Consider the following 25,188-nt stretch of genomic DNA (forward strand, 5'->3'; position numbering starts at 1 on the left):
CTCTCATGAAACCTAAGCGATACTTGGCACACGTGCTATAAGCCAACACGTCATGGGCCCACGGATATAAACGTCTTTGCCTTTTTTTTCGGGCCCAACTCGATGTTCTTCTTCCCGCAGCTCCGATGAAGTTTTTGCCGCGAGCATCTCGTCAAAAGTCACAGTTTCTGCTTGTGATCTGCACTGCAAAAACGCCGCCTTATCTCCTGTCTAGCAGGGTTTTCCTCTTCGGTTCGGCCGGGCTGGCGCCGCTCGGGATCCATAATTCGGTCGCGCCTTGCCTCATTCCACCTACTGGCAGATCCAGGGTCCTTTTCATTTTCTGTATCGGCTACGGCGATCGGCCAATGCACTAGAAGATGCTTTGCCGATAAGCAGCAGTATCAAAAACTCGGATTGTTTGACCCTTGTATAGTGTCAAACGTTACATATACCTTGCCTATCACTGGTGCTTTCCTAGGAACGATAGGGACATCATGAGATGGAAAAGGAGCAGTGTTGTGCTTTTCAGCGGCGCAGCTATACGAGATGAAGCAGCCCACCGTCCTCAGCTGGTGAACACGTTACGCCGCACATACGCAGCAGCATCACCAAGTTTCGGTATTTGAAAGGCTAAGAAAAACTCGTACACCCAATGCTGCATGCCGTATGCTTCAGGCCTCTATTGATGTCTAATCATCGGCTCACTAGCTTCAGGCTGCCTAGGGCGACGACTGCACGTCCGAGTATACGATATGAGACCGCACAAGAGTAAGTACATGGCAGCCGCAACAACTTGGATTGGTCTTCATCGGATGCTGCCTACTCCCGTGACGGATAACCCATGCTTTCAGTGCTTCATCATTTCATGTATGAATGCCAGTAAGGCCGCCATACATCATGCAGCCGTCTAATAACGCACTCTGGAAATCTTCAATGGAGGGAAAGAACTCGATGGAGGAATATCTATTACACAGCAATAACCCCCACGATCACTTCCATTGGCATAGAGTTCCCTTTGCTCCATACACACGCCCGCTCGACTTATAGCCCAACGTCAGAGGAGACGACATGTTCCCCGTACAAACGAGTAATGTTGGGCTTCAAGTCAACTACCCGCAATGCCTAGTGCCCGGAATCAAAGAACCCCCGGATCTTGGTGTCCGTATCAGCCGGGGTTGATTTCAGAGTTGAGTCTCTTTTCACGACTCGTATTTTGCGCCACAGCAAAACGCCAACTGCGTAGTGGCTTGCTGTCAAAGAATAAAGACCACCCCTACAATGACGTCGTTCGGCGCCGAGATTTTCGCCTCCGAAGTCGCAAGATTTCAATCGCCTACCCTACACCTTTCTGTCAGAAACCGTCAAATTTACAGAATGCAATCGAATCTCACTCGTGCTTGTAGGAGTAAGCTGATTGAATGGTGAAAATCCTCCTTTACTAAATTTAGCGTTACAGTGATCCTCTTGGATACAACGCTGCAGCTTATTCCAGCGGCTGCAGCGTGGATTTGCAGCTGTGATGTGACTGACTAAGCACAATCTTACACCGTTCCAAGAAGCCGAATATCCTTGACTCATTATGAAGAGCCTACTAACCTATTCACCGCTCGGCTGAAGGTTGTTTAATTGAGACGGGATTTTTCTCGTCCAGATTTCAATTCTTCACCATCACAAAAACCAAATAGAGACAAAATGGCTGCAACGCCGAAATACCTCACCGGCGACAGTGCCGGGATCAAGGAGTTTATTGACAAGTTTGACGTGAGTGATTTTACCTTTTTTTTGCCTTTAGACCCACGTTTAATGACAAGCTCACTCACAAAAAAATAGACGTTCTTGTTTGACTGCGATGGTGAGTAGACTCATTCTCTTTGAAACTTCAAGCAAAGTCTCACACAACTAGGTGTATTATGGAACGGAGACCATGCGTACGAGGGCGTCCCTGAGACAATTGCCCTTCTCAAGTCAAAAGGTTTGGATGCCGAGAGATGACCGAAAAAAGGATCTTGAACACTGAAAGCTCACCGCTCACCAGGCAAGAGGCTTGTCTTCGTAACAAACAACTCTACAAAGTCACGGGAAGACTATGTCAAGAAGCTCGCCAAACTAAACATCCCCGCCGAGGCCGAGGACGTCTTTGGCTCCTCCTACTCCGCCGCCATCTACATCAACCGCATCCTCAAGCTGCCCCCCGGCAAGAACAAGGTCTTTGCCATTGGCGAATCCGGCATGGAAGTCGAGCTGGCCTCGGAGGGCATCCCGTTCATCGGCGGCACGGACGCCAGCTTCAGGAGAGACATAACACCGGCAGACTTTGAGAACATTGCCAACGGCTCGATGCTGGACCCGGAAGTCGGCGTTGTCCTGTGCGGCCTGGACTTCCACATCAACTACTTGAAGATTGCGCTCGGCTTCCACTACGTCCGGCGCGGCGCCGTCTTTCTGGCGACGAATGCGGATTCCACGCTGCCCATGCACCACGACTTCTTCCTCGGCGCCGGGTCATGCATGATCCCTCTGGCCTATGCGCTTGGCGAGCAGCCTACGGTGCTGGGAAAGCCGAGCCAGGCGATGATGGACGCCGTCGAGGGCAAGTTCCAGCTTGATCGCGCCAAGACGTGCATGGTGGGAGACAGACTCAACACAGACATCAAGTTTGGCATCGAGGGAAAGCTGGGAGGAACACTGCATGTGTTGACGGGTGTCCATCAGAAAAAGGACTGGGATTGCGAGGACGCTATTGCTGTGCCTGCTTTCTACGCTGATAAACTGGGCGATCTTCTTCAGGGTGCATAGAATCATTTTAGACTAAGTATACTCTAGATTAGATTTCTTTTAGACGACAACGACATGGTATGATATCATAGACATATAAAAAAAAGATTATCCAAAAAAACAACGTTTCAAAACTCCCCTCTAGAGTTTTCATAGTGAACCATAATCTCATTAAGCTCCTCCTTCATAAATATGCTGATAGAGCAAGGCCATTACATTTGGAGAATTTCAGGACTGCGTGCATATCAGTACTCGTCCTTTTCAACCTTGCTTCTTCTCTTGACCTTTTGCTTGGCCTCGACTTGCTTGGCCTCGACCTGCTTCTGCTCCGCGCGTCTAGCCAGATCGCTCGACCTGATGACTTTTGGTGACGGGGTCCTGTAAGGGACCAGCGTCTTGGGAATGAACATGCCAACGTGCTTCTGGTACGCCTTGTACTCTGGGTATTTTCCGGCGGTGATTCTCTCAGTGAGATTGGTGGACCCTTGGAAGAGCAAAACGAGGAGAACAGCCCCGGTGCCGGCCCAGCTGTACGGGGTGTTGGCGGCAAAGCAGCTCCACGAGTAGAGGATGAACCAGATGGACTGCTCGGCAAAGAAGTTGGGGTGCCTGCTGTATGCCCAGAGACCTTTGGCGACGAAGCCCCGTTCCAGTTCGGCTGACGTGTATCCACGGGTGAGCTCATCATCATCGTAATATTTGTACTTTGCGGTTTGGTAAGCCCATTGCTGGCCGTCGCTTATCCATTCGCTGACGACAAGAAGGACCTCGACGCCGAAAAAGACCAGATCAACCGGTTGGATGCCAGGCTCTAATTGGGACGACAGTAGGATGACGTACGCTGGTACGCAAGAGAAGAGAAACAGAAGAATGCACTGGAAGAATGAGATGAAGACAACGTTGAAGAGGAACCAAAGGATTGAGTTGGTTTTCGCCTTGACAATCATCCTATGAAACATTAGTTCTCATGATGTCATTGAGAAAGGGAGTCAAGGGGCCTTTACCATCTGTAGTCCTCTGAGCCAATGCTGTAGCCGCCGCGCCTCCAGTAGTTGTACGTCAGTCGAATCTGAGACAAGTCCCATGTCAGCAAGTTTTTTCCTGATTCACTACGTGAGACCCTGAATAGAGGGCAAGTGACTCAGACTTACACTCCAGATGGTTGTAAATGCGGCAATCAAGTCCACTCGCTCATGCGGCACACCAGCCAGACGAGCCCAGATGGCGATGTGGACAACAAAGAGGTTCGGCAGGATGCTCCACAGGCGGTCGACCTGCGAGTAGTTGCGATTGACCTCGGACGCGATCAGAGTGAGAAGCCCAAAGACCAGGGCAAGGAAGAAGCCAGACACCAGCGGGTTCGTCGTCACGCAGACCGACTTGATGCCATCGAGGCTGCCAATGTTGTCCCAGAAGCGCAAGGGCAGCTCGTAGAGTTGTGGCACGAAAGGCTCCACGACCTTGTGGTAGTCGACGCACTCGTGCAGAGATTTCACCTGCGGCAGGACCATGGCGGGAGCTTTCCAGATGTTGAACGAGGTGAGCAGCCTGTCGAGCGCAGGCATTGCCTTTATATAGCTGGCCATGGCGGGTAATCGATCTGTATTACAGTTTTGTCTTGGAATGGATGACAAGACGACTTGCCGCCTTCTAGTATGATTGAAGGTTTGCGAGCGCGGCGGACCAATAAAGGGGCCGTGCCGCCACTGATGAGTTAGCTCTGTGGCCGATGTCTTCAGCAGGCGGCGTTGCTGCTGATCGAGGCGCGGCTTAGCGTCGTGTTTCAGCGCGCGTTTGCCTCGTGCTTCAGCGCTGTGATGTGCTGCGGCGTTGCATTAAGTGCGCGCCGTAGCACAGAGTTTAGGCAGAGCAGCATTGGAGCTAGCGGGGTGGCGGGGCTACGTGTGATAAACTGGAGCGAGTACGTGGAGCCAAGTATCATGTTAGTGCCTTGCATGAAGCTGGTCCACGCTGGGCAAAATCTTGGCTTCTGCGATTGCTTGAGCGCGCAGCTGTCGAGACGACGAGGCTGTTTGGCCATGAGTTGCGCAGAATGACAGCTGAGAAATTCTTCACACATCGGTGACTTATTGACGGCAGGCGGGGTTGATGTGCAGCCGCATCCAGGGGGTGGGAAAAAAAAATCTGAAGAGAGACGTGAATCTCAAGGAGAGTGCATGAGATTCACCCAGCTTCGCCCAGCCTCGCCCAGCCTCGCCCTTTTCAACGATTCGCATCCTGGGCCTGGAGATATGAGAGTCCTATGCGTGGCCGAGAAGCCGTCCATCTCCAAGGCTGTGGCCGGCCATCTCTCTGGAGGATCCTTTGCAACAGTGCGTGCCTACCTGTAGCTCCCAGAATTACTGCTCTCCCTTGGTTCTTGTTCTTATATACGCTGGACTAACGCAAAGGTGACGCAAGCATAATACACGCAACAAGTACATCAAAAATTACTCGTTTGACTTTGACTTTGGCCAGCAATGGGGAAGCTCATCCGTCACCATGACCTGTGTCACAGGCCATCTCACCAATGTCGAGTTCACCAACGAGTACAAGAACTGGAGCCATCCGCCACCGGAATCACTCTTCACTGCACCCATTGTGAAGAATGTCCATGATGTGAGTGGCTACATGTACTGCGCAATGGGGATATCACATTGATGAATGTTTGAATAGGACAAAAAAGATATTGCCAAAAATATAGCAGATCAGGCCAAATATGCTCGTCTGCTGGTGATATGGACCGATTGTGATCGAGAGGGAGAACACATTGGACAGGAGATTGTCGACGCAGCAAAGGTGGGCAACGCTGCGATCCAAGTGAAGCGTGCCAGATTCAGCAATGTGGAACGAGCGTATGGATCCAATGCAAAGCTCCTACATATTGATATGACGTATACTGATATTTCTATTTCTTAGACATGTGTTGACGGCTGCTAGACGTCTGATCGAATTGGACGAGAAACAGGTCAATGCCGTTTCAGCAAGAATAGAGCTGGATCTTCGCATTGGATACGCGTTTACGCGTTTTATAACGAATAATCTCAAGCATCTAGGCGGACCTCTGGCAGAGCTGGTTCTGAGCTATGGTACAAAACGACACCCCCCTCCCAATCCATCATAATAATATTTTGACATCTTGGCTAAAGAAACAACATAGGATCATGCCAATTTCCAACTCTGGGATTCGTGGTGGACCGGTATTTTCGCGTCAAGAACTTTGTCCCTGAGCCGTTCTGGGGCATCTCGTTGACACATAATAAAGACGGCAAGCAAGTTCGCTTTTCCTGGGCCAGGAACCGTCTCTTTGACCGTATGACGGCCGTACTGTTATACGAGAGATGTCTTGACGCAAAAAAGGCCAAAGTCACCAAAGTTCAGGAAAAGCCAACACGAAAATTCAAGCCGTTACCTCTCACCACTGTTGAGCTCCAAAAGGCAGCCACTCGTTTGCTTCGAATGTCTGGTCAGCAAGCCATGACGATAGCAGAAGGCCTCTACAACAAGGGATTCATCAGCTACCCGAGAACAGAAACCGATCGTTTCGACAAGGGCATGAATTTGAGGGCTCTAGTTCAAAAACAGACTACGGATCAGCGCTGGGGTCCTTTCGCCCAGGGACTCGTCAATGGCGGCTTCCAACAACCAAGAGAGGGGAGGCACGACGACAAGGCCCATCCACCTATCCATCCCATTGCGCATGTAGCACCATCTGTATTGAGCCACGACGAAGGACGCCTATATGAGTATGTAACGCGCCGATTCCTCGCATGCTGCTCCGAAGATGCCAAGGGCATGGCAACCGATATTGAACTCCAGCTTGGAGACGAGTATTTCAGCACACGAGGCGTCATTGTACTCGAAAGAAACTACTTGGACGTCTACGTATACGAAAACTGGAACAACTCCACAGAGCTTCCCAAATTCACAGTCGGAGAGCAATTCGAGCCGACAGAAGCAATGATGACAGAAGGCAAGACGTCACCGCCAAACTACCTCACCGAAGCAGACCTCATCGCGCTCATGGACGCCAACGGCATCGGAACCGACGCCACCATGGCAGAGCACATCCAAAAGATCCAGGACCGCGAATACGTAGCGACAATAACGAGGGGAAACGACACAGCCGGAGGAGCAGGAGGAGGAGACGACGAGGAAGAAGCAAACGGAGCCCCGGCTGCACGAGGCGGGGGCCGCGGTCGTGGAAGAGGAGGCCGAGGCCGAGGAGGCGGCGCCTCAGCAAGAGGGGGACGAGCAAGTGGGCTCAAGGTGTTTGTGCCGACTCAGCTTGGCGTAGCCCTTATCCTAGGCTTCGACCGGATGAGCTTCGAAATGAGCCTTGGCAAGCCCTTTCTGCGCAAGGAGATGGAGCTCCAGATGAAGGCCATTTGCGAGGGGAGCACGACGCGCCGAGCGGTTCTCGAGCAGAGCATTGCGCAGTACAAACAGGTATTCTTGCAGTCGCAGGAACAAGTGGGAGTCCTTAAGCAGGTAAGCCAAAACCTTGCTCAGTCATTGTTATCTGAAAGTAATAATTTGTTTAATAACGTTTTGCATGTATATCTAGGCTTGCCGCGAGTTTGTCTTTGGCCAGAGACCAGGAGCATAGGTGTCGACTCATATACATCTTACAGTCTTCTTTTATTGCATGGCGAGCATGTCCTTTTGCTTGTATCAACTGCCCCCCTTTCCATATAAATCGTCCAATGTACAAACATTACAATTCTCCATCTCGATCAATCAATCAGGGGGGTACACAAACCCTATTCCCCATCACGACGACACGCACAAATCTGAAAATAGTTTGTATTCCCGTTTCTTTGCCGTGACTCGCGAGCGCGTCATCTACGCTTCCCCTTATCGACACTAGGCCATATACATATAAATAGCATACAAGCAGATGCCATTTTCAATTTCAGAGCATGAAGCCACCAAGGTTCTTTCTCATGGGTACTCCATCCAGGAGGAGGAGGGGTGTGCAATAAAGTCCCCAAAGCACAGCGTAGCCGCCGATCACTAAAATGAAAATCGTACTCGTACCTGTTCATCTGTACGTCATTTCCATAAAAGAAGACTACTTTTTCAGCAGAATAGCCAACTCCACACAAGGGGGACGTTCGTTGTACGAAAATGGGGGCTTTAGCCCTCGAAATTCAATAATTACCGTACATGTGGGATGAATAGGAAAAAAAAAAAGTGGACGAGGTAAATAATCGCTCTTATCGCTAAAAAGATCCGTTTTCGAGAAAATGGCCGCGGGGCCAAGTTTCGGCGTGGCTGACGCACCACCACACACCTCTGAACTGAGCCCGTGGCTCATGCTAACAGCACTGCTAATTGTCGCTAACTCACCTAATACCACTTACACAGCTGCTCACACACCAATATCTGGCCAGATGGAGGGTCACATGGGGGGTCATTGCGAGAATAGCGACTCGCCTGGGCCGGGGTGCCAATCAGCTTATCTATCGCGCGCAACGTGATGGTTGCACAGCATTCCCTCGTTTAAGAGGCGCTGGCAGGGAAGCCTGGGCTGTGACAAGACACAGTATCGAGCACAGTATGCGGGCATGCGATAAGACCGCTCCAGTGGTGTTGAGTGGCAGCTTATCTTGGACATCTGCAAACGACTCGGTGACGGGCAGAAACAGAGTCCGCGGCCGCATAATACCTCCTGAGGTAAGAACCATCTAGAAAGAGCATATACATGGCCCCTTTCTACATACACCCATGGATGTATTCATCTATCCCACGCATCCGCGCTTAGGTAGACGTATGTAGGTACGACAGGCAACGGGAGTTGTTGGTTCCATAAATTGCTCCCGCCTGGTCCGGTGATTGAGACAGAGGTCACACACGCAGTGGTTGAGACTGGCGAATTTCATCGTGTCAAACTTGACTTTATTTGTGGGCTCCGTGGTGAAGATCAGATCGGCTGATTTGCTTGCTTGTCGCAGCGCATCCCGTCAATCCGACCATCTGCGCCGGCGGGCTGCCCCGATTGGCTGCCTTGGGCCTTGGTAAAAGGCGCATTTAGCATGCCCGTGTATGGGATTTGGGACGGCATATTGGTCCAAGCATTTCCATTAGGTGTGCGCGCCGTCAACGTTGGGGTCGAACATTGGGCGTGTAAGTGAACCCCCCCTTTGGCGGATACGGATGCGCGCTTTGCAGTCCATAACGTCGGATATGCCTCTCGCGCATCAAGTTCGTAGCCAGCAGCCTTGCTGTTCTACATGTCCTCATTTGCCGTCTTCTGTGCATTGGCGGCGTGAAACGTGTTTGCGCGGCAGGACAGCTGAGACGGTTGGACACACGAGTAAGTGCTCTTGATAGCTTCTCAGCTTCTCCAGGCCTCATCTTACGTCGGCGGGGAGAGAAGCGGCCTCGTTTCAACGCTTCGGCTTCATGTTCTTAGCCTGCCCACATGGGCAATCGGGTCTGCCCACGGCTCTCCGTGGTCTTTCAGCGTCATGGCATGCTGGTTTGAAGTGGATTCGACCTCCGTACTAGACGGTTCATCACCAAAGCCGACGTCGACGGAGCCTCGAGCTACTCTAGCCTGGCCAGCTAACGGCACGCCCCCGCTCACTACAGAGGCTGCTTGTTGGCGCGCGATGTCGATTTCCCGCGATGGGGTTTTGATGCTTATTGCGATGCGAACTGGCGCAGTTGGCTCTCGCCTACACCCGCGGCCAAAGCCCTAGAATCAGGGCTTTGTGATAATTTGTTTTGTGCGCGCTCTCCTGTCATGATGGGACCAGGTTAGATGCCATACAGTATTTGTATCTGTATCATGACGCTGTTTGCTGACGTGCGAGGCCGTGCTGCTTGTATATATGCTGGGTACGGAGTACAGTAGGAGTTATCCGCCTGGCGGGGCGTCTTGGAGAACCTTGTCGACAATAACTGTGCGCTGAGTTACTGTTACGTCCTCTGAAACAAAACTTGGTAATTATTTTCTGTGCGCCCCTCTCGCAAGATCAGATCAACGATATTTGCCGAGCTGCCCAAGCCATCGTTCGAGGCGCAAAGCATCGGGTTTGCTGGACGGATGAGGTTCTGCCATGGTCGAATGAGAGCCAGCCCGCGATGAATGTGCGCGCTAGCTGGTTCCCCAGACTCGGGCCAGGGGATGGGTCCGTCTTGATAGCTCCACGGTAATGTTTAGGAACGTGGAAAGGCCTTTGGAAGCACGCTGGGCTTGCACGTTGCCTAGGCTGTTGGCCGAAATGGCCCGAACCATGCCTCCCCGCCAAAAGGACGGCGCGACGACGGCCGCGGGGCTGGAGAGGGTATCTCGTAGTCTAATCCATCGCTACGACGGAGCATATGCGACTCACTTACTCGTGGGCGAGCTGGACGGCGTGTAGGTGGTGGAATGTAGGCACATGTACCAGGACGAAGAAGCACGTATGTCAGGAATACATGTACATGAACCAAATAGCCCTGCCCGGCGCTTTAGCGATGCAGGAGACAAGAGAGCAGTCAGCTCAAGATGACGGGTATTAGTGCAGGTACATGGAAGGAAGGATCAAGTCAGCGGACATGTCGTTTGTCTGCAGCAGGTATCGCGTAGGTACCATCGGGGGGACTCGATCTCCGGTGTCGCTGACAAACGGCACGTTATTAGTCTTTGTAGGAGAGAATGAGTGTAATATGAATCATCGCTGCCGTTGTAGATGCGTACTTGGGCCTGTGTACCGTCTTCTCGGGCACCGTTCATAGTGTTACGTTTGGGGTTCATCTATACCAGCAAGCAAAATACCTGATATGCCGAGTCCCTACATACCTACCTACCTATCAAAGACATCTGCATCTTGCACATCAGTATTCAACCGGCTTCATCGTACTGGCTGGCGCGAATGCAGCAAAATGTCCACCGAAATTCCATCACCACCAACCAAAAGCAATCCATCCTCTCGCTTGGCACAGCGCACTTGCTCTCTCCTCCCTGCCTGGCTCCATTAAACGACGCTTACTGTAAGTATTACCCTGCCTGCGCAGATGGTCGCATTGGGCTCCGGGACGCCGTGCCGCGCAGCGTATCAGCGCCGATTCCTGCTGTGGCTGGGGCCGAGTCCCCATATACGGTACAGTAGGCACATTTCGTCGCTGCTACTCCGTATGAGTCCAGTTGTTTGCTGGCCGCTGGGCGTTTGATTTGCCCTGTGCATTAGTTCCTTCTTTCATCCATTACTGGATCATCATGATTTCGTCAAGGCAGCAGCACAAAGAAAGGGGGGTCTCCTTGCTATTGTCCTGCTTCATGCTCCGTCTTGTAAAACGCCAGATGGCCACCCCGTTGTAACAGGATTACTGCCAAGTGCAAAACACCAGATAATGGCTTCGAAATCGTGTGCGTCAACGCCTCCCTCCAACCACGCTTGCCAGAGTCATGGGAACCAGCCCGCTGGAGGTACAAGCAAGTACCGGCCGGTACCAGCCCTGAGCCACAGCCTGCCCAGCACGCATCGCTAACGCCACACCCCCTCCCTTCACCACAACAACAGCCGCCCCGGTTTTCCTTCAGAAGGGGGCGCCCGGCTTGGGCTCTAGCAGGTCCCCCCAAGGCCCCTCCAAGCCCCTCCAAGGCTGCAAGCGTCCCAGCACCAGTCGCAGTCGTGACCAGTTGCCGGGGCGTGGCGCTAGCAATCGCGGCCTTGCCACACGTCGCCGTGGATTTCGTTTCGTGCCTGCGCTGCGCTGCGCATGTACGAAGTACGGAAGCGAAGTACACACGGCCTTCATAATCGCATCACGCCCGGCCGATTCCTCTTCGCTTCTTCCTCCTCCCTCAAAGCAATCACAACAACACAGATCCGTGCAAACGATTCACATCGGGAATCAGCCGTCACAGTCTCGATCGTCGCGCCAGCCCCTGCCAGCGAAGCCCATTCTCCGTCGCTGTCCTTCATCTGCCCAGCCTGCCTCCAGCGCTGGCTCATCAAGGTCAACACCGCTGTCACTGGATTTTGCTCCTTTTGGTACGTACAGGTACTCCGCCGCGACCCCTGGCAGTGACTCAACCCCTTTGCCAGCAAAACTTGCATTACGGCTGGCCCTTTATCACCGCCTCTTGCCTGCGTGCTGCGTGCTTGCTTGCTTGCCTGCATGCTTTTTTTTCCACTTTACCTTGTTGTGTTTGGAATTCCTTTTACGGGGGATCCCTTTTTGTTTGCATGCGCCGGCTGTTTCTCAGGGCAAAAGTACTTATACTGACCAGAGCCGCGTCCCTTGCCGCAGACTTAGAGCTCCTAAGCATCTCTTGCAATTCCGGTATAAAAGAAAACATGGCTTCTTTGGCGACTGCTGCTCGTGATATCCCCCAGGCCTCCTTGAGCCGAGACAACTTAACTGCTGTAGCGGCTCGGAGCGATCCTGCGATGACTGTGACACGATCTCGGGACCTCCCGACCCCTCCAAACTCCATCTCTCCCTCCTTGCCGGCCCACGGCCTCAAGGCCCAGCTCCAGAAGGCCAAGCTCGAGGCCATCGACTCCGACTTGGACCTTCATGACAATGCCAGCAGCCACGGAAGGTCGCTGTCTCCGGCGCTCGAATCGGCCGGCGCCATCACCAGCTCCATGCTGGCCAAGTACCACCTGCCAGAGATCCTGCTGAACCACGGTCCTCTGGCCATCCGTCACATCATGGGATATCTCACCACATCGGTTCCTGGATTCTCCGGTATCCCGCCGACCAAGGCGCGAAGGGTAGTTGTCGGGGCGTTGGAAGGACGCGGAGGCGAAGGCAGAGGAGTTGACGGAGACGTCGTCTTCGAAAAGGTGGGCTGGGGGCGATGGGATGCGCGCCGACGGGGACAAGCCGCCCGGCATCGTCAAGCAACTCCGCCCAGCGGCCCATCCTCCTACACCGCTGGAATTCCCATCTTCAGGGCCAGCGGCCGGGGCTTGAGCCTGAGCAGGGCGAGGCTGCACGCTGCCGGCTCCAGCGGCGGTGACTCGGTGCAGTTCTCCCACGATGACCACTTTGACATCTCCATGATGGAGCACGAGGCCGACAAGATGTCCATGGACGACTCCGCGTCGGCTTCATGCTCCGAGGCGCCAGATGATGATGTCGCTATGAATGATGACCCAGAGGACGTCACGGACGACGAGGACTGGGCTGCTGTTGGCGCCGCTGCCCTGCGGGCCGACTCCTACCCAAACATGGCTTCCGCTTTCGAGCCCGGTCTATCCTCCAACACGTACTCTGGTGGGATGCGCACACTGCCTTCCAACTTTGGGGGCGTGGCGAATCCTCCCCAAGTCAAGATTGACTATTCTGCGTTCCCTGCCACTGATGCGCAGGAGCGCGAAGCCGTCGAAGCCCTTCTTCGACTGGGTTCTGTATAATACTACTACTACCAACTGCATGCATGGCGTTTTGCTTATTTCACGTTTCTTTTTGGTGGGTACGGCTTTGCTTCTTTGGGTTCCCGCGGTGGGAGGGTTTGACTTGGTCCTGGATGGACTGGTTGGCTGGACCATGGAATACGTGTCATACATGGTCGGGGCGGCGTCCCGGATCAAACCCTTTCATGCTGATGATGACACGCTTGCTCTGCGCGCATTGATTTTTTCTGGACCCTTTTACTTTCGATACTCCGCACACGGCATTGTTTCTGTTTTGCGTTTTGGCCCCTCGCTTTTCCCCCTCCAGACTCGGGGAATCATTCTCTTTTTCCCACCTACCTGGAGGGATGTGGGAAGCACTTGGGCGGCTCGCTTATCTCAATGCGACCCTGGCTTATGTTGGGCTTTGGATGAAACTCTCAAAAGAGGAGAGAAAATGGACAGACTGATCTCAGTGTTGATCGCTGATGGATATTTCCTCCCTCACTTTTGACAATTAATGCCCCGTCATGCATGTCGAACGATTGTGTCTTGATGCCTTGTGGCACAAACCCGCGTACGGGAGAACTCTTATACCCTCGTCTCACGACGAAACTTTTATGGCTGTCCTACAATAGGATGGTCTACCCTTGGAACAATTTCCTTCATCGGCGGCTTTTCTATAACGGTATATTTTCTTGCACATACGCTACTTCTTTTTCATCTTTTCTCTTTTGAAACTCCAAAAATCCTAATAATAAAGTGCTTCTTTGAAAGCGCCTGGTTTTTTCAACACCGCACACGGAGGAATTTCAAACCTGCTATAGCTGCCCAAAGGCGGCATTTTAGGCTCGATCTGCAACACTTCTCCACTTCAGATGCTTTTCATTTATTATTCTTTTTTTCGCTCCCTTGCTTGATGTTGCACAAGGGGAGACGGCATTGGTTGGCAATTATAGATATAGGACTGGGACTATGGCGAGGACGATTGGGAGCCAAGTGACTTGGGCTGGCTGAGAGAGTTTACAACGCGCAAAGCAAAAAAAGAGAAGAAAGGAGGCAAGAGGAAAGCAGAGGCGACAAAGCTTTTGATGCTTCTCTCTTTTATAGGTACTATGCTACCCTCAGAAGAGAAGGATGGACTGAAGGTGGATGAAGAAACAAAAAAAATCTTCAAAATAATAATGGAGGGCTGGCCGACCAGATAGCTTCCCTGGGCTCATTACGAGACTCGTTTATCATACAATGGAAGTATAAATCATTTTCCTCCAAATCTTGGGTATCCTCATGTGGCACGTTTATTGTTTGTGATTTGTGTGCTGTACGTGCTGTACGTGTTGTACATGGAAAAGAGCGATTTAATTGGTTTACCTGCGGCGTTTCTCAAAGCTCAAAGGCGGGGGAGGCGAGTTTTGTCTTGCCATGCATGCATCGCACAATGCCGGCTAGTAGAGGCATAGAAGGAATACGTGTTGGTATATTGCCCAGTTCCAGGTGCTTCTATGCAGTAGTAGAGCATGTACTGCAAGGAGCCGGGGCTGAATGATACCTAATAAGCCTTTCTTCCTTTGCCTGCATAGACTAGAGATGCTCGCTGAGTTGTCACTACACAAGTGTGGCTACGATTTACGCAGGAGCATCGAAGATCATCGGGGAGCGTGGCTAGTGAGTGCTGATGGGGCGGTGAGATTCTGGGGATGTGCTTGGGAGTGTCGGTATGGACAAGATATAGGGAGTACAGAGACGTATCTAAAATGGGCCAATGTTTAATGCTGCTCAGAAGAAGGCAGAGGTGTAAAGAAAAGGCCAGAAACAAGCCAGTCTAAATGGTATACGGTGGGTGGAAATTAATTTCGACGAACCCAGAGGGTAGATGTCACTAGAAGCTTTGTTGGAATTAGTTTGTCTCTACTATTTCAGCAGCATCAAGATGAGAGATTTCCCAAGATTTTAATTGAAGGCGCAATTTCACTTTGAAGTCTTTCCGTTGAGCTCTTTTAAGTGAAATTACATGAGGTTGTGGGGATTCGGTTGTAATAGTTGCAGTGGATGGCAGAATGTGCTTTGTGTTTCTTCACACCGCATGGACAGATGTGGCTATAAACATATGAAGAGGCATATATATATATTCCTATATATCGTGTTTAAGCATCTTGTCATCAAGAGGGGACAGGGTCGGATGCCCAGTTGCGTAATGTCATAGAAAGACAAGAGAGAAATCCTTCAGCGCCAGGATGTAAGCTTAATGACCCTAGAAATCGTGATCTACTCTATACTAGCACAATAAAAGGAATCCGAGATGGTTGGATTAGAAAAAAAAAGGCGGGAAGAGACAATATACCTGGAAACTGGATACATGTAAGTTGCTTGGCAAGCGAAGATCCCGCCGCCAAGGCACTACCACAGGTGAGGATTCGTATTCTTACAAGAGGCAGCCGGTGCGCTCTATTGCAAAGTTGACAGGTGGCAAAATGGAATAATACCATGGCGATGCCCTTCCATCATATCATATAAACCTTGGGGAAATTGTAATGAGGAATCATTCCAAATCTTTTGGCTTTTTCTTCAAAACCTTTTCTGCGTCGGGGGATAAAAGCTTATGCTTACTGAGTGTCACTGTATCTGATCTGATCCTTCTGTTCCCTTGCCTCGAAACCACGTGCAGCTTGGCAAAAGCAAAAAGCCCATTTTACAAGACCATCGACTTGAATTGCACTGCCACCATCTACTCCAAGTGTATGATGCAAGGGACAACTTCGCACTGTAAACTGTGTGTCAAGTAGTGATAGCGGCGTCTTGGCAAATGGGGAGGATTGTCAAAAGAGCTTGTTCGGTGGATATGCCCAGACTGAATGGCTTGTCTTGGCGAAAGGGGGAAGGGGGGGGGAGGGAGATGTTGGAACTCGAATTGCCCGTTTTATCCCTAGCATTATCTGTAGCCAAGATATCTTCTTTCGGGCTACCGACGGTGGATGGAAGGCTGTGTAAGTTGGCCTCGGGGGCATATTTGAGGGTCCGAGGAGAAATGCTACGTCGATTGGAAGAGGTTGGATAAATGAGTTTGACGTCTGTTGGTTGGTGGAATTGGACCAATACGGATATAAGAAGATGGTCAATGTTGGAGGCAATATTGATGCTCTAGACTTGATGTCATTTTACAACCGCCTCTTTGTCATAGTAGGGTCAATGACATTTAGGTCTTGACATGCGAAGATGCCATATCTATAAGTGGGCAGCATGGAATAAGCATGTATACAGCCAAAGTTGTGCGAATAGATTAAGGTAGATAACGATTAAGTCGGATTCAATAGTGCATGCCTTGGCCTCTCTCTTCCAAGGCGATTTGCCCCAATCGGGAAAGAGAGTCGAAAGCACACACGCAGGCTAAACAGGCCCTTTTATCCCGCCTGCCGGATGCGATGGACGGTTTTGGGTCGAGAACACTCGAGGCCGGCACGGTTGGTGTGACTCGTTGAGAGTGCGAGAACTGGTTGATTGCAACGGGACGTATCAGCCAGTACCAAGATACTAGTCATCAATCAAACACTGCTAGCACTGATTTGGCAAGCCTCGTGTTGCGAGCACGCACACGAGCATTCCGTAATCCAGTTCCAATAATATTTGGTCCCGGCACTGCTAATGCTTCTTAAGGAAATGGCATCGGCGCAGTCGGAGCTTGTAGCGTCCGTGGTGCCGCCAATAGGGGAGCTGGGCCACGACGACAGTTCGATTGATTCTCCGACGACGAAGGAAGAGCCCCTGGTCCCGTAGTCTATATTTCTCAGCTTGGAGGATACAGTAACAACGTTCCCAGGGCAAACAAAGGCCCTGGTCCACTAGTTGGGACTATTGCTGCTGCTAGTAATCACCAGTGCCTCAAGCGAGACGTGAGAAAAAGCAAAGAGAGAAGAGAGAGAAGAGAAGCCAAGGTTGTTCATTGGGTAGCAGTCGCTGCATTTGGGGGCGGCGGGAGCTGAAAAAGAAAAGAGAAGAGACAAAGTATTGTTCCCAAGGCAAGCAAAGCCGTGTCTGCAATACATACCTACGCATACGAATACATGTACCAGATGCAATGTAGAGGCCGCTGACGTGCAGTGGCCACAATGCCAAGAGAGGCGCCAGAGCAATAAGCCTCAGGTAGCCCCGACAAAACAAATTAGCATCTGCCTCGGCGCTCTTGGCTTTGCGTCTCGGCGTGCTTGGCTTTTCCTCTAATGCGGCGCTGGGCCGCGGCAGGGCGGGAAAAGCTTGATTCAAGAATGCGGGATATGCATAATATGGAGAGTATCCGACCTGGCGGGTATGCCTGCGTGTATAGGCCATCAGATTAGATGGGAGATGGCAATGATTAAAGCTACAGCTATACAATAGTGTCGATAATGACAGTGTAAATGGACGTCTAAATGAATCAGTCTTTAATCATCTACTCTCCTCTATAAGAGGAAAGGGGGAACCCTAGCAAGCAGAATCCGGGGGAGGCAGCCTCTCCAACGGACAGCAGGAATAAACTCCGTTGGAATTGAATAGTCATCGCAATGCTGGCCAAAGGGGCGCCACCGCACGGCACGGAGGGTCTGATTCCGCATACAGAAACGTGCTCTGTTGCGACTTGTTCCGTACAAACGAGAGCGACATGCACAGCCCGGGGCGTATCGAATATCTACGCGGCTTTGCTTGCTCAACGCAACAGAGTGGCTGTGTGGCCGCCGAATACCGGTCGAATCAGCGTAAAGCAGATGCTGTATCAAATCAACCAATCGGCCAGTCATTATTTGCGACAGCAGTCATACATACTGTGCAGGAGCATCAAGTACAAGCAGCCGCAGCATGCATGGCGGGAGCAACATCTGCTGCTATTCCACTGGGCTGCCTGACAAAGGGACAGGACAAGGAGGTCTCTTCCGTCTTTTTCTTCCCCCTTGCCGTCCGAGCCGAGTTTGTTTAAGCTTTTTTTTTCCCTTTCCATTTCCGTTTGCTTCTTCCATCCTGTGATCTACAAGTAACTCTCCGTCTGTATCACCTCAGCCTGGTCTAAAAGGCTCAGACACGGCATTTGTAAGAATCAAGTAGCACCGCCTCCCACACCACTGCAAAGAAGAGGATTATAAAAAGTTGATGTCAAGCAGAAGAAAAAAAAGGAGACAAAGGAAGAGAGATTAACCAGAGACAGCAGAGATGAGGACAGCGAGACGAGCCCGACAATGGCTCGACCGGACGCCGCAGACATGTGCATCCTCGATCCATTTCACGTAAAAGTCGCGGCGTGAGCGGCCACCACAAGGGACCGCCAGAGTCGCTGCTGGGGCCCCAGGGCCAATGGAAGGCGCTGGGTGGGCACCGCGCCAAGGATGCCAAGTCTTGGCATTTCTTGGCATCGTATGCGCACCTGCGCTGTGGTGGGCTTGGCCTGCTAGTGGCTACCTGGCCGGTACTTGTCAGCGCTGGAAATAACGCGGAACCTCCAGGTAGCGCCCAAGTTGCCCTCCATCCGATGCGCTAGCTCAGCAATGCCAAGAAATGCCAAGACCGCCAAGAATTTCCGCTTGGCCCTCTTTTGCTTGCCCAGGCCTTTGTGACGATGTAAAGGGAGCAACTGCCCCCAGAATCGCCTTCCAAGAGGCGCGAGTCTTTTCCCCCGATCATAATCCCATATTTCAAAGTGTCGTAACTCTCCTCCCGTCTCTAGGAGAGTTTTGGAAAGGCACACGTTTTTGTCTCGTGAAAGCTGCATCTCTGCTCGACCTCTACTGAAAATTCGGCCCTCGCTGCGCCAGAGCGCCTGTGGCCCCTCCCCGAAAGAATCTCGGCAGCCTCTGGCAGACCTTTTTTGCGCTCGACTGCCCCACCCGACAGCAACCTCCGAAAAATGTCGGCCCAGGTCCCCGAGGCCGTCCAGGCTCTGTCTCCAAGCCTCGACAAGTCGGCATCGCCCGCAGACGCATCGTCAACTGCCAGCGCCAATGGCAGCTCCGGCACCGCCACCAATACCAGCGCCAGCAACAATGGCGGCAGCACTTCGTCCAGCGCGCAGGTTTCGCCGCCGCTCGGCGACTCGATGGACACGCCCCGAGCGCTTGTCTGCCGCTGGAGCCAGTGCAACCAGAAATTTACCAATGCAGAGGTCCTCTATGTAAGTATGAGAAGCAGCAGCTAAAGGAACGAAAGAGGGAGGCGACTGCGCTCATGATGGTATAAGAGCATGTCACTCTCAATTTCGAGACTGCTCTTTGTAGCTTTGGAGCTATAGACTACTCTTCATATCATACATGCTAACCAGATACATCACCCTGCAGGAACACATCTGTGAGCGTCATGTTGGTCGCAAAAGCACAAACAACCTGAGCCTCACTTGCCAGTGGAACTCTTGCCGCACCACCACCGTCAAGCGTGATCACATCACTTCACACATCCGTGTTCACGTTCCCCTCAAGCCTCACAAGTGCGAATTCTGCGGCAAGTCGTTCAAACGGCCACAGGACTTGAAGAAGCACGTCAAGGTACGTATCCGCCCATTGTCTATCTAACCGGCTCCAACGACACTCTCCTGACATACTCTTGTTACAGACTCATGCCGATGACTCAGTCCTTTCCCGGCCCGGCCAGGATAACCCACCAGGTATGAACTACAGACCACAGGTGCCAAAGCGTGAGTGGCTCCTTGATAGTTTATTTCACTGTTACTAACTCAGACTTTCAGCCCCCAGCTACTACGACCATAATGGGCAGATGCGAAGCCCTGTCCCTGGCTATCCTCAACCCGGCTATTACGCTCCTCAGCCGTCGACAAACTATGGACTCTACTTTAACCAGCAGCATGTCAACACCGCTCCCCGCAGCGAACAGCACATTGGCTACACAGCTGGATATGAGCGTAAGCGTACGTACGATATTGTCGACGACTTCTTCGGCAGCGCCAAACGCCGCCAGGTCGATCCGACTTCGTATGCCCAGATTAGCCGCTCCCTGCTCCCTCTCCACGGCGCGCTGGCCATGTCCAACGGACCCATGACTGCCACGGAGCCCTATCTTGCCCAGCCAGCCGGCCATGCTGCGATCCACGCAGCCCCTGTACCCAGCCAGAATCCTTTGGCGCAGCAATACTACCTCCCCATGCCCAATGCGAGGACGCAAAAAGATCTCATCCAGATCGACCATCTCCTAGGCCAGATGCAGGACACAATCTACGAGAATTCTGCCCATGCTACTGCCGGAATCCATCCTCATGACGGCCAGTTTGCTGGATACCGCAGCGCCCAATCACCCACTGCTCTTCATCGAGGCCCGGCTGGTATGCACGTCGGCACTGACGGCTACCACCATCCTGTCTCGGCCGCCAACATGGCCTCCCCGTTGACTGCCATCTCATCCCACGGCACTCCTGCAGTGACACCGCCCTCCAGCGCCATGTCCTATTCCTCTGGCCACTCACCAAGCCCCTCAGCTTCCTCGGGATTCTCGCCGCAATCTCGCCACAGTTCAACTGTCTCATCAGTCATGTATCCTAGCCTCCCCACCAGTCTGCCTACCGTCAGCCATGGATTTGGCCAGTCTACTACAGCGACACTGGGTCCTAGCTTTGACGCCGGCGAGCGCCGTCGTTACTCTGGCGGTATGCTCCAGCGGGCTCGCGGTGCACCACCATCGCCGCCGCTGCCGTCTTCTGGCGAGGCGAACGGCGCAACGACTCCTAAAGCAAGTGAATCTGCGCCATCGATCGGGTCTCCTTCTTCTGATTCATCAGATGTCAGTGAGGGCACTCGTGAGCGAGAAGAGCGTTACGAGAGATGGGTCGGGGATATGCGGGCGATCGAAACCCTTCGCGAATACGTCCGAGCACGCCTAGATCGCAGAGACTATGTAGATGAGTATCCAAACATTGGTACAATCGGCAAGGATGTTGACGCCATGGACCTTGACGGCAAGTCCAGGAGTCCGCTTGCCAATGAACGTCCCCAGTCTAAGGAGAGCACCTCCCTGTATCCCATTCTTCCCCTTCCCGGAACCAGGTCATGATCTGTATGCATTTTACATGGGGAAAACCCTACTTTCACGTGTTTTCTTTTTCCACTTCTTGTTCTATATATCATGTTGGCAATTTTGATGGATGAAAATGATGCACTGCAATGGTCATGGCAATCGGCGTAGGTGTAGTTGGGTTTATTTGCTATACGGTTCAAACCAATGTATGATTTACACTAGGAGGGAGGAGTATATCTTTATATATATATATGTGCAATACAAAATGATGTGCACTGCGACTCCGTTCCAGCCTCAAAAACATGTCTAATCTAATAGAGGCTCGCAAATCTTGACATGCTAAACTTTGGTCTCAATTTTCCGCTAGATTCTAAGCCAACGCATATTTCAATCTAGTCAAACCAAGGTGATGTTCTTGAGGGTGGCTGAGATGCCATCACTTTCCGGGTCCAGAATAACAAGTCCGACGCCGACTCGCTTGAAAATCCCCTCTCCAGCAGGACTCGGTCTGAGCAATAAAACCAAGTAAAGTGTCTGTGCCGCTAGTTAGCGGGCATGTTGGTCTTTAATATGACGCGTCTCGAGCGTTTGGTTTGCCCTCACTTTAATGATTCCCTTGCCATGAGGAAATTTCAAGTTGATTCTGTCTTGTACCCATCTTTGTACGCAGGTCAATCAGTTTTTAGATTTTTAATCGTCAAAGATGTGTTATTCGCCAAAACCTTACCTATCATATTCTTCCCATTGCATCAGAAAAAGAACATGTACCCTTTCATAACCCTCGTCATCGAAGACAGCTATACCGGCAAGTTGAGCAGGTCTAGATGGAGTTTGAATACAGCGCGGCGAGATGTGCTGCAGATACGGATGTGCTAGCAGTAATTGATTAAGAGCAACATCAGCCCTACCAGGCCTCGTACTAAGAATTCCGCATTCTGCTACGAAGCCTTGAGCTTTCAAGATGCCAGACGGCTCGAGGATGAATTGGGGATATGACCTTTCACAAACCTGCGTATCTTTGGTCATGAAGATTTTCGGCCCTCCTCTTGACGCCCAGTGCCAAGAAGGCAGTGCTGCTAGGTCCTCCGCCTCGTCCGCTGCATCTTCCAGCATCCAGAAAAGCTGCTCTGGAATGGATGATTCGAAGATGCCCAGGGTATACTTGTCGCGAGTGACCTCTTGGATCGCCCGGCCTAGCCCTTCGAGGGCCACTAGCCGATCCTCTTTGTAAGTGAGCTTACAATCAGAGAAATCCTCCAGTATCTCTTCCCATACTTCGGGGTAAATCCAGGCAAAGCTGTATCTTTCGCTTGTCATCAACCCACTGCACCTCCATATCATACCAGCGGGCGTAAATCGCAAAATCCTCCGTGCTAGACAGGACTCCTGAAGGGCCCATCCTCTTTGTCTCAGCGGTCCCCAGTACGGCGACGTCTCTCTTTGCACAGGTACCGAGAGCCACATGAGGCCATCTTTTCGGCCTCGTGATGAGTAGTACGGCACGCTTACGGCGTATGGGCACCGACGCTGGCTCGAATAGCAGCCCTGCTCTGGGTTCTCAGCTCCGGAGGCGGCAATGACCAGATGTGCGTTTTGGTAGACGCCTGCCATTTTGCCGGCCTCGTTTGCCCAGTCTTGCTTGTCTCCCTGTATGATGCAAAGGCTGTCGATCCAGAGGTAGCGAATACCGATTGCGCGCGTAACAGTGACGGCATCTTGAAATGTCTTTGGCAGGCTACCAAACGGAATGCCACCGAGGCGATGATGGATGTTATCTCTGGTTGTAATCATGGTTTGCGTACCCTTTGGACCCCAACAATAGCTGAGAGCGCAAAAGTTTCCATGCCGGCCATTGGATTCTATCAGCGAAATGTGCTCGCAACCTGCGATTCCGACATCCAACACACGAGTCGGGAGTTGCGGACCTAAATCTTCGTTGATCAAATTACCAGACATTGTTCTTTTACACAATTCATGCTGCTGAAAACACGTCTTGATCCAAGAGTTGGCCAACGCAAACGCCTCTGGGCCGTTGTCACTTGTCAGTTGTGGCGTGGTACATATATCCCCCGACTTGGCAGCGGAAGAGCCTAGGCATACTGTTAATACGTCCCTTTTTTCCGTAAGGTAGGGTAACAGAGGTTATTTACCGGGGTCGCTCCAAACTGATATCTCGGCCCTGCAATCAGGCTCTCCTCTGCCTGTACTTGTAAGAAATACATGCGAAAGCGGGGAATCTACATCCATATCAGGCGTTCCATATTCTAGACTTGGCCTGTTCTTGCCAGGCTGCATTGCCATGTGAACATCTGGATTCTCAAACATGTAGTCAGACATCATTTTGCAGAGGCGGCAGTCCCGTGAACCGGCTCGTCGCCGAGCGGCATTCCAGAAAGAATCCAGGCCTGGCCAATATTTGAGCCTCCTGGAAATTGCAACGGCCAAGCCGTCACAGTCATGACAAAGACCCATTTGAAGCAAGTCAAAGTCAAATCGTCATTGACCAATCCTGGTAAGAATCGAGAATGTTGAAGAATGTCGCACCCTCGGCTCAGGTCAGTTGGTCTTCTGAATAAATGTACATGTATGCTCACTGCTATTGCTGGTGCCTGGGCTACAGAGTGCGGTTGTAATTGGCAGTCAGCCTTGCTGTGTACCTTGTTCATGCACGTACATGCATTTACGAGTTGAGCAATTGAATATGCCTTCTGCACACCGTTCTTACTTCATTCTGCCCAGCTTACTGGAGCAAGGCTTGAGTCTCCTCATTACTGAAAACCGACACCGAGAATGAGATATTCCCACCACATGGTATAGTTCAGAAGCGCAGTGAGATGCTTCGTTATGCCGCTGGCGTTGGGTACTACTAGTAGTATGTGCAGCACAGTGCAAGCCCAACTGGCGCCCACAGCCCTGTCAGACCTTGTAGTATATGATATCGACTCTGCTCAGAAAACTCGTGCCCAACAACATTCGAGCATATTTACAGCATTCGAGTCGTATTATACCGCATATCCCTTTATATTGATAATGGGTATAACCCAGCTGAGAACGTACAAGCACGGGTCCCTGGAGTGAGTCAAGACCTTTGATCCTAGATATTTCATCCTGGCCTAACCAGACTGTAGTCTGCGGGGCAGAGCACTTGCTGTTACGGTTGGATCAACCAACCCCGTGACCTTCTCCGTTCATGAGCACTTGATTTGTCGCACTTCGGACTATTTCAAAAGAGCTATGAAGGCCTATTGGGAGACATCTACCAGTGGGTCTGTTACTCTCAAGGAAGAAGATCCAGACGTGTTCGAGGTATACCTGCATTGGTTGTACTTTGAGAAACTCCCAGTCCAGAATGACAGCCCTGGACTGGAAGGCAACACTGAATACGTGCAGCTCGCAAAAGCATACGTATTGGGAGAGATGCTTCAAGACGTCAACTTCAAGGACGCTGTCCTAGATGCCATCTTGATCAAATCCCGCTCCAAAGCATCAGACGGTCAGGAGTGGTTTCCTGTTGGGCCGGCCATCCGCCACATATATGAAGGGACTCCAGAGTCATCGCCCGCTCGACGCCTTCTGGTTGATATGTATACTTACCATGGATATGGAGATTGGCTAACGGAATGGGCCAATAAAGACGACCTGCCTAAACAATTCCTTCTCGATCTTGCCATTGCAACCTTGGCAAAGAGACCTCGCCCGGCCGCATCTCTGGTTTACAACGCAGGGACTTGCGAATATCATGAGCATCTACCTGATCCAAACAGCTGCTACATCAACAGCTTAGCATCAAGGCGCGGTGAGGCATGACACATCGCATGCTGTGATGCCTAGTAGATCAACTGAGTTGTATGATTTGATGGTGCTAGAATCTGGCAAGATAAAAGACGGGCTGCGATTTCTTTGTTGAGGTTGCGGTTGTTGCCTCTCCTAAGCACTACAATACCGCTTGAGCTGCTGTAAATTGACATGAGCTGTGTCTAAAGCTGGCCATTTTGAGATGTTACCTATTGATATAGAGCTAGAGTTGGATCTAGCCTAGGAGCGCGTCTGCGGTTCGTAGATTTACGATGTGAAAATTATTCCGGTTTCTACTGTAAATACCAAGGGCCCTATC

General features: G+C 51.6%; 7 protein-coding genes across 7 annotated transcripts; 5 read left to right on the forward strand and 2 right to left on the reverse strand.

The window, feature by feature from the left end:
• Positions 1-1,674: 1,674 nt before the first annotated feature.
• On the forward strand, positions 1,675-2,778 carry TrAtP1_004708 (uncharacterized protein; the record flags this gene model as incomplete). The annotated part of the gene is made up of 4 exons (XM_014084154.2): positions 1,675-1,743; positions 1,813-1,834; positions 1,886-1,954; positions 2,018-2,778. The coding sequence occupies 4 exons, from the start codon at positions 1,675-1,677 to the stop codon at positions 2,776-2,778; spliced, it is 921 nt and encodes a 306-aa protein (XP_013939629.1).
• Positions 2,779-2,884: 106 nt separating this feature from the next.
• Positions 2,885-4,717, reverse strand: TrAtP1_004709 (uncharacterized protein). Its single transcript, XM_014084155.2, has 3 exons — positions 3,909-4,717; positions 3,762-3,826; positions 2,885-3,705 (listed from the first exon to the last, which is right to left on the reverse strand). Exons 1-3 carry the CDS (start codon positions 4,341-4,343, stop codon positions 3,003-3,005), a joined length of 1,203 nt encoding a protein of 400 aa, XP_013939630.2. The 5' UTR covers positions 4,344-4,717; the 3' UTR covers positions 2,885-3,002.
• On the forward strand, positions 4,718-10,243 carry TrAtP1_004710 (uncharacterized protein). Its single transcript, XM_066112422.1, has 6 exons — positions 4,718-5,090; positions 5,179-5,376; positions 5,434-5,612; positions 5,677-5,846; positions 5,918-7,248; positions 7,325-10,243. Exons 1-6 carry the CDS (start codon positions 4,935-4,937, stop codon positions 7,364-7,366), a joined length of 2,076 nt encoding a protein of 691 aa, XP_065968506.1. The 5' UTR covers positions 4,718-4,934; the 3' UTR covers positions 7,367-10,243.
• Positions 10,244-11,100: 857 nt separating this feature from the next.
• On the forward strand, positions 11,101-15,061 carry TrAtP1_004711 (uncharacterized protein; the record flags this gene model as incomplete). Its single annotated transcript, XM_014084157.2, has 3 exons — positions 11,101-11,116; positions 11,271-11,744; positions 12,004-15,061. 3 exons carry the CDS (start codon positions 11,101-11,103, stop codon positions 13,116-13,118), a joined length of 1,605 nt encoding a protein of 534 aa, XP_013939632.2. The 3' UTR covers positions 13,119-15,061.
• Positions 15,062-18,963: 3,902 nt separating this feature from the next.
• Positions 18,964-21,110, forward strand: TrAtP1_004712 (uncharacterized protein; the record flags this gene model as incomplete). Its single annotated transcript, XM_014084158.2, has 4 exons — positions 18,964-19,227; positions 19,391-19,594; positions 19,662-19,743; positions 19,795-21,110. 4 exons carry the CDS (start codon positions 18,964-18,966, stop codon positions 21,108-21,110), a joined length of 1,866 nt encoding a protein of 621 aa, XP_013939633.1.
• A 360-nt stretch (positions 21,111-21,470) lies between these two features.
• On the reverse strand, positions 21,471-22,865 carry TrAtP1_004713 (uncharacterized protein; the record flags this gene model as incomplete). Its single annotated transcript, XM_014084159.2, has 3 exons — positions 21,471-21,608; positions 21,678-21,732; positions 21,802-22,865. 3 exons carry the CDS (start codon positions 22,863-22,865, stop codon positions 21,471-21,473), a joined length of 1,257 nt encoding a protein of 418 aa, XP_013939634.2.
• Positions 22,866-24,104: 1,239 nt separating this feature from the next.
• Positions 24,105-24,881, forward strand: TrAtP1_004714 (uncharacterized protein; the record flags this gene model as incomplete). Its single annotated transcript, XM_014084160.2, has 2 exons — positions 24,105-24,148; positions 24,203-24,881. The coding sequence occupies 2 exons, from the start codon at positions 24,105-24,107 to the stop codon at positions 24,879-24,881; spliced, it is 723 nt and encodes a 240-aa protein (XP_013939635.1).
• Positions 24,882-25,188: the final 307 nt, after the last annotated feature.

This window comes from Trichoderma atroviride, chromosome 2, assembly GCF_020647795.1.
Source record: "Trichoderma atroviride chromosome 2, complete sequence".
Lineage (NCBI taxonomy): Eukaryota > Fungi > Ascomycota > Sordariomycetes > Hypocreales > Hypocreaceae > Trichoderma > Trichoderma atroviride.

Bases quoted from the DNA above. Each gene is read 5' to 3' on its own strand.
- TrAtP1_004709 (XM_014084155.2), bottom strand. From the start codon at position 4,343: ATGGCCAGCTATATAAAGGCAATGCCTGCGCTCGACAGGCTGCTCACC. The intron at 3,827-3,908 runs GTAAGTCTGAGT...GACTTGTCTCAG, and splicing joins CATTTACAACCATCTGGAGT to ATTCGACTGACGTACAACTA. The intron at 3,706-3,761 runs GTAAAGGCCCCT...AATGTTTCATAG, and splicing joins GGCTCAGAGGACTACAGATG to GATGATTGTCAAGGCGAAAA.
- TrAtP1_004710 (XM_066112422.1), top strand. From the start codon at position 4,935: ATGAGATTCACCCAGCTTCGCCCAGCCTCGCCCAGCCTCGCCCTTTTC. The intron at 5,091-5,178 runs GTGCGTGCCTAC...AGGTGACGCAAG, and splicing joins CTGGAGGATCCTTTGCAACA to CATAATACACGCAACAAGTA. The intron at 5,377-5,433 runs GTGAGTGGCTAC...ATGTTTGAATAG, and splicing joins TTGTGAAGAATGTCCATGAT to GACAAAAAAGATATTGCCAA.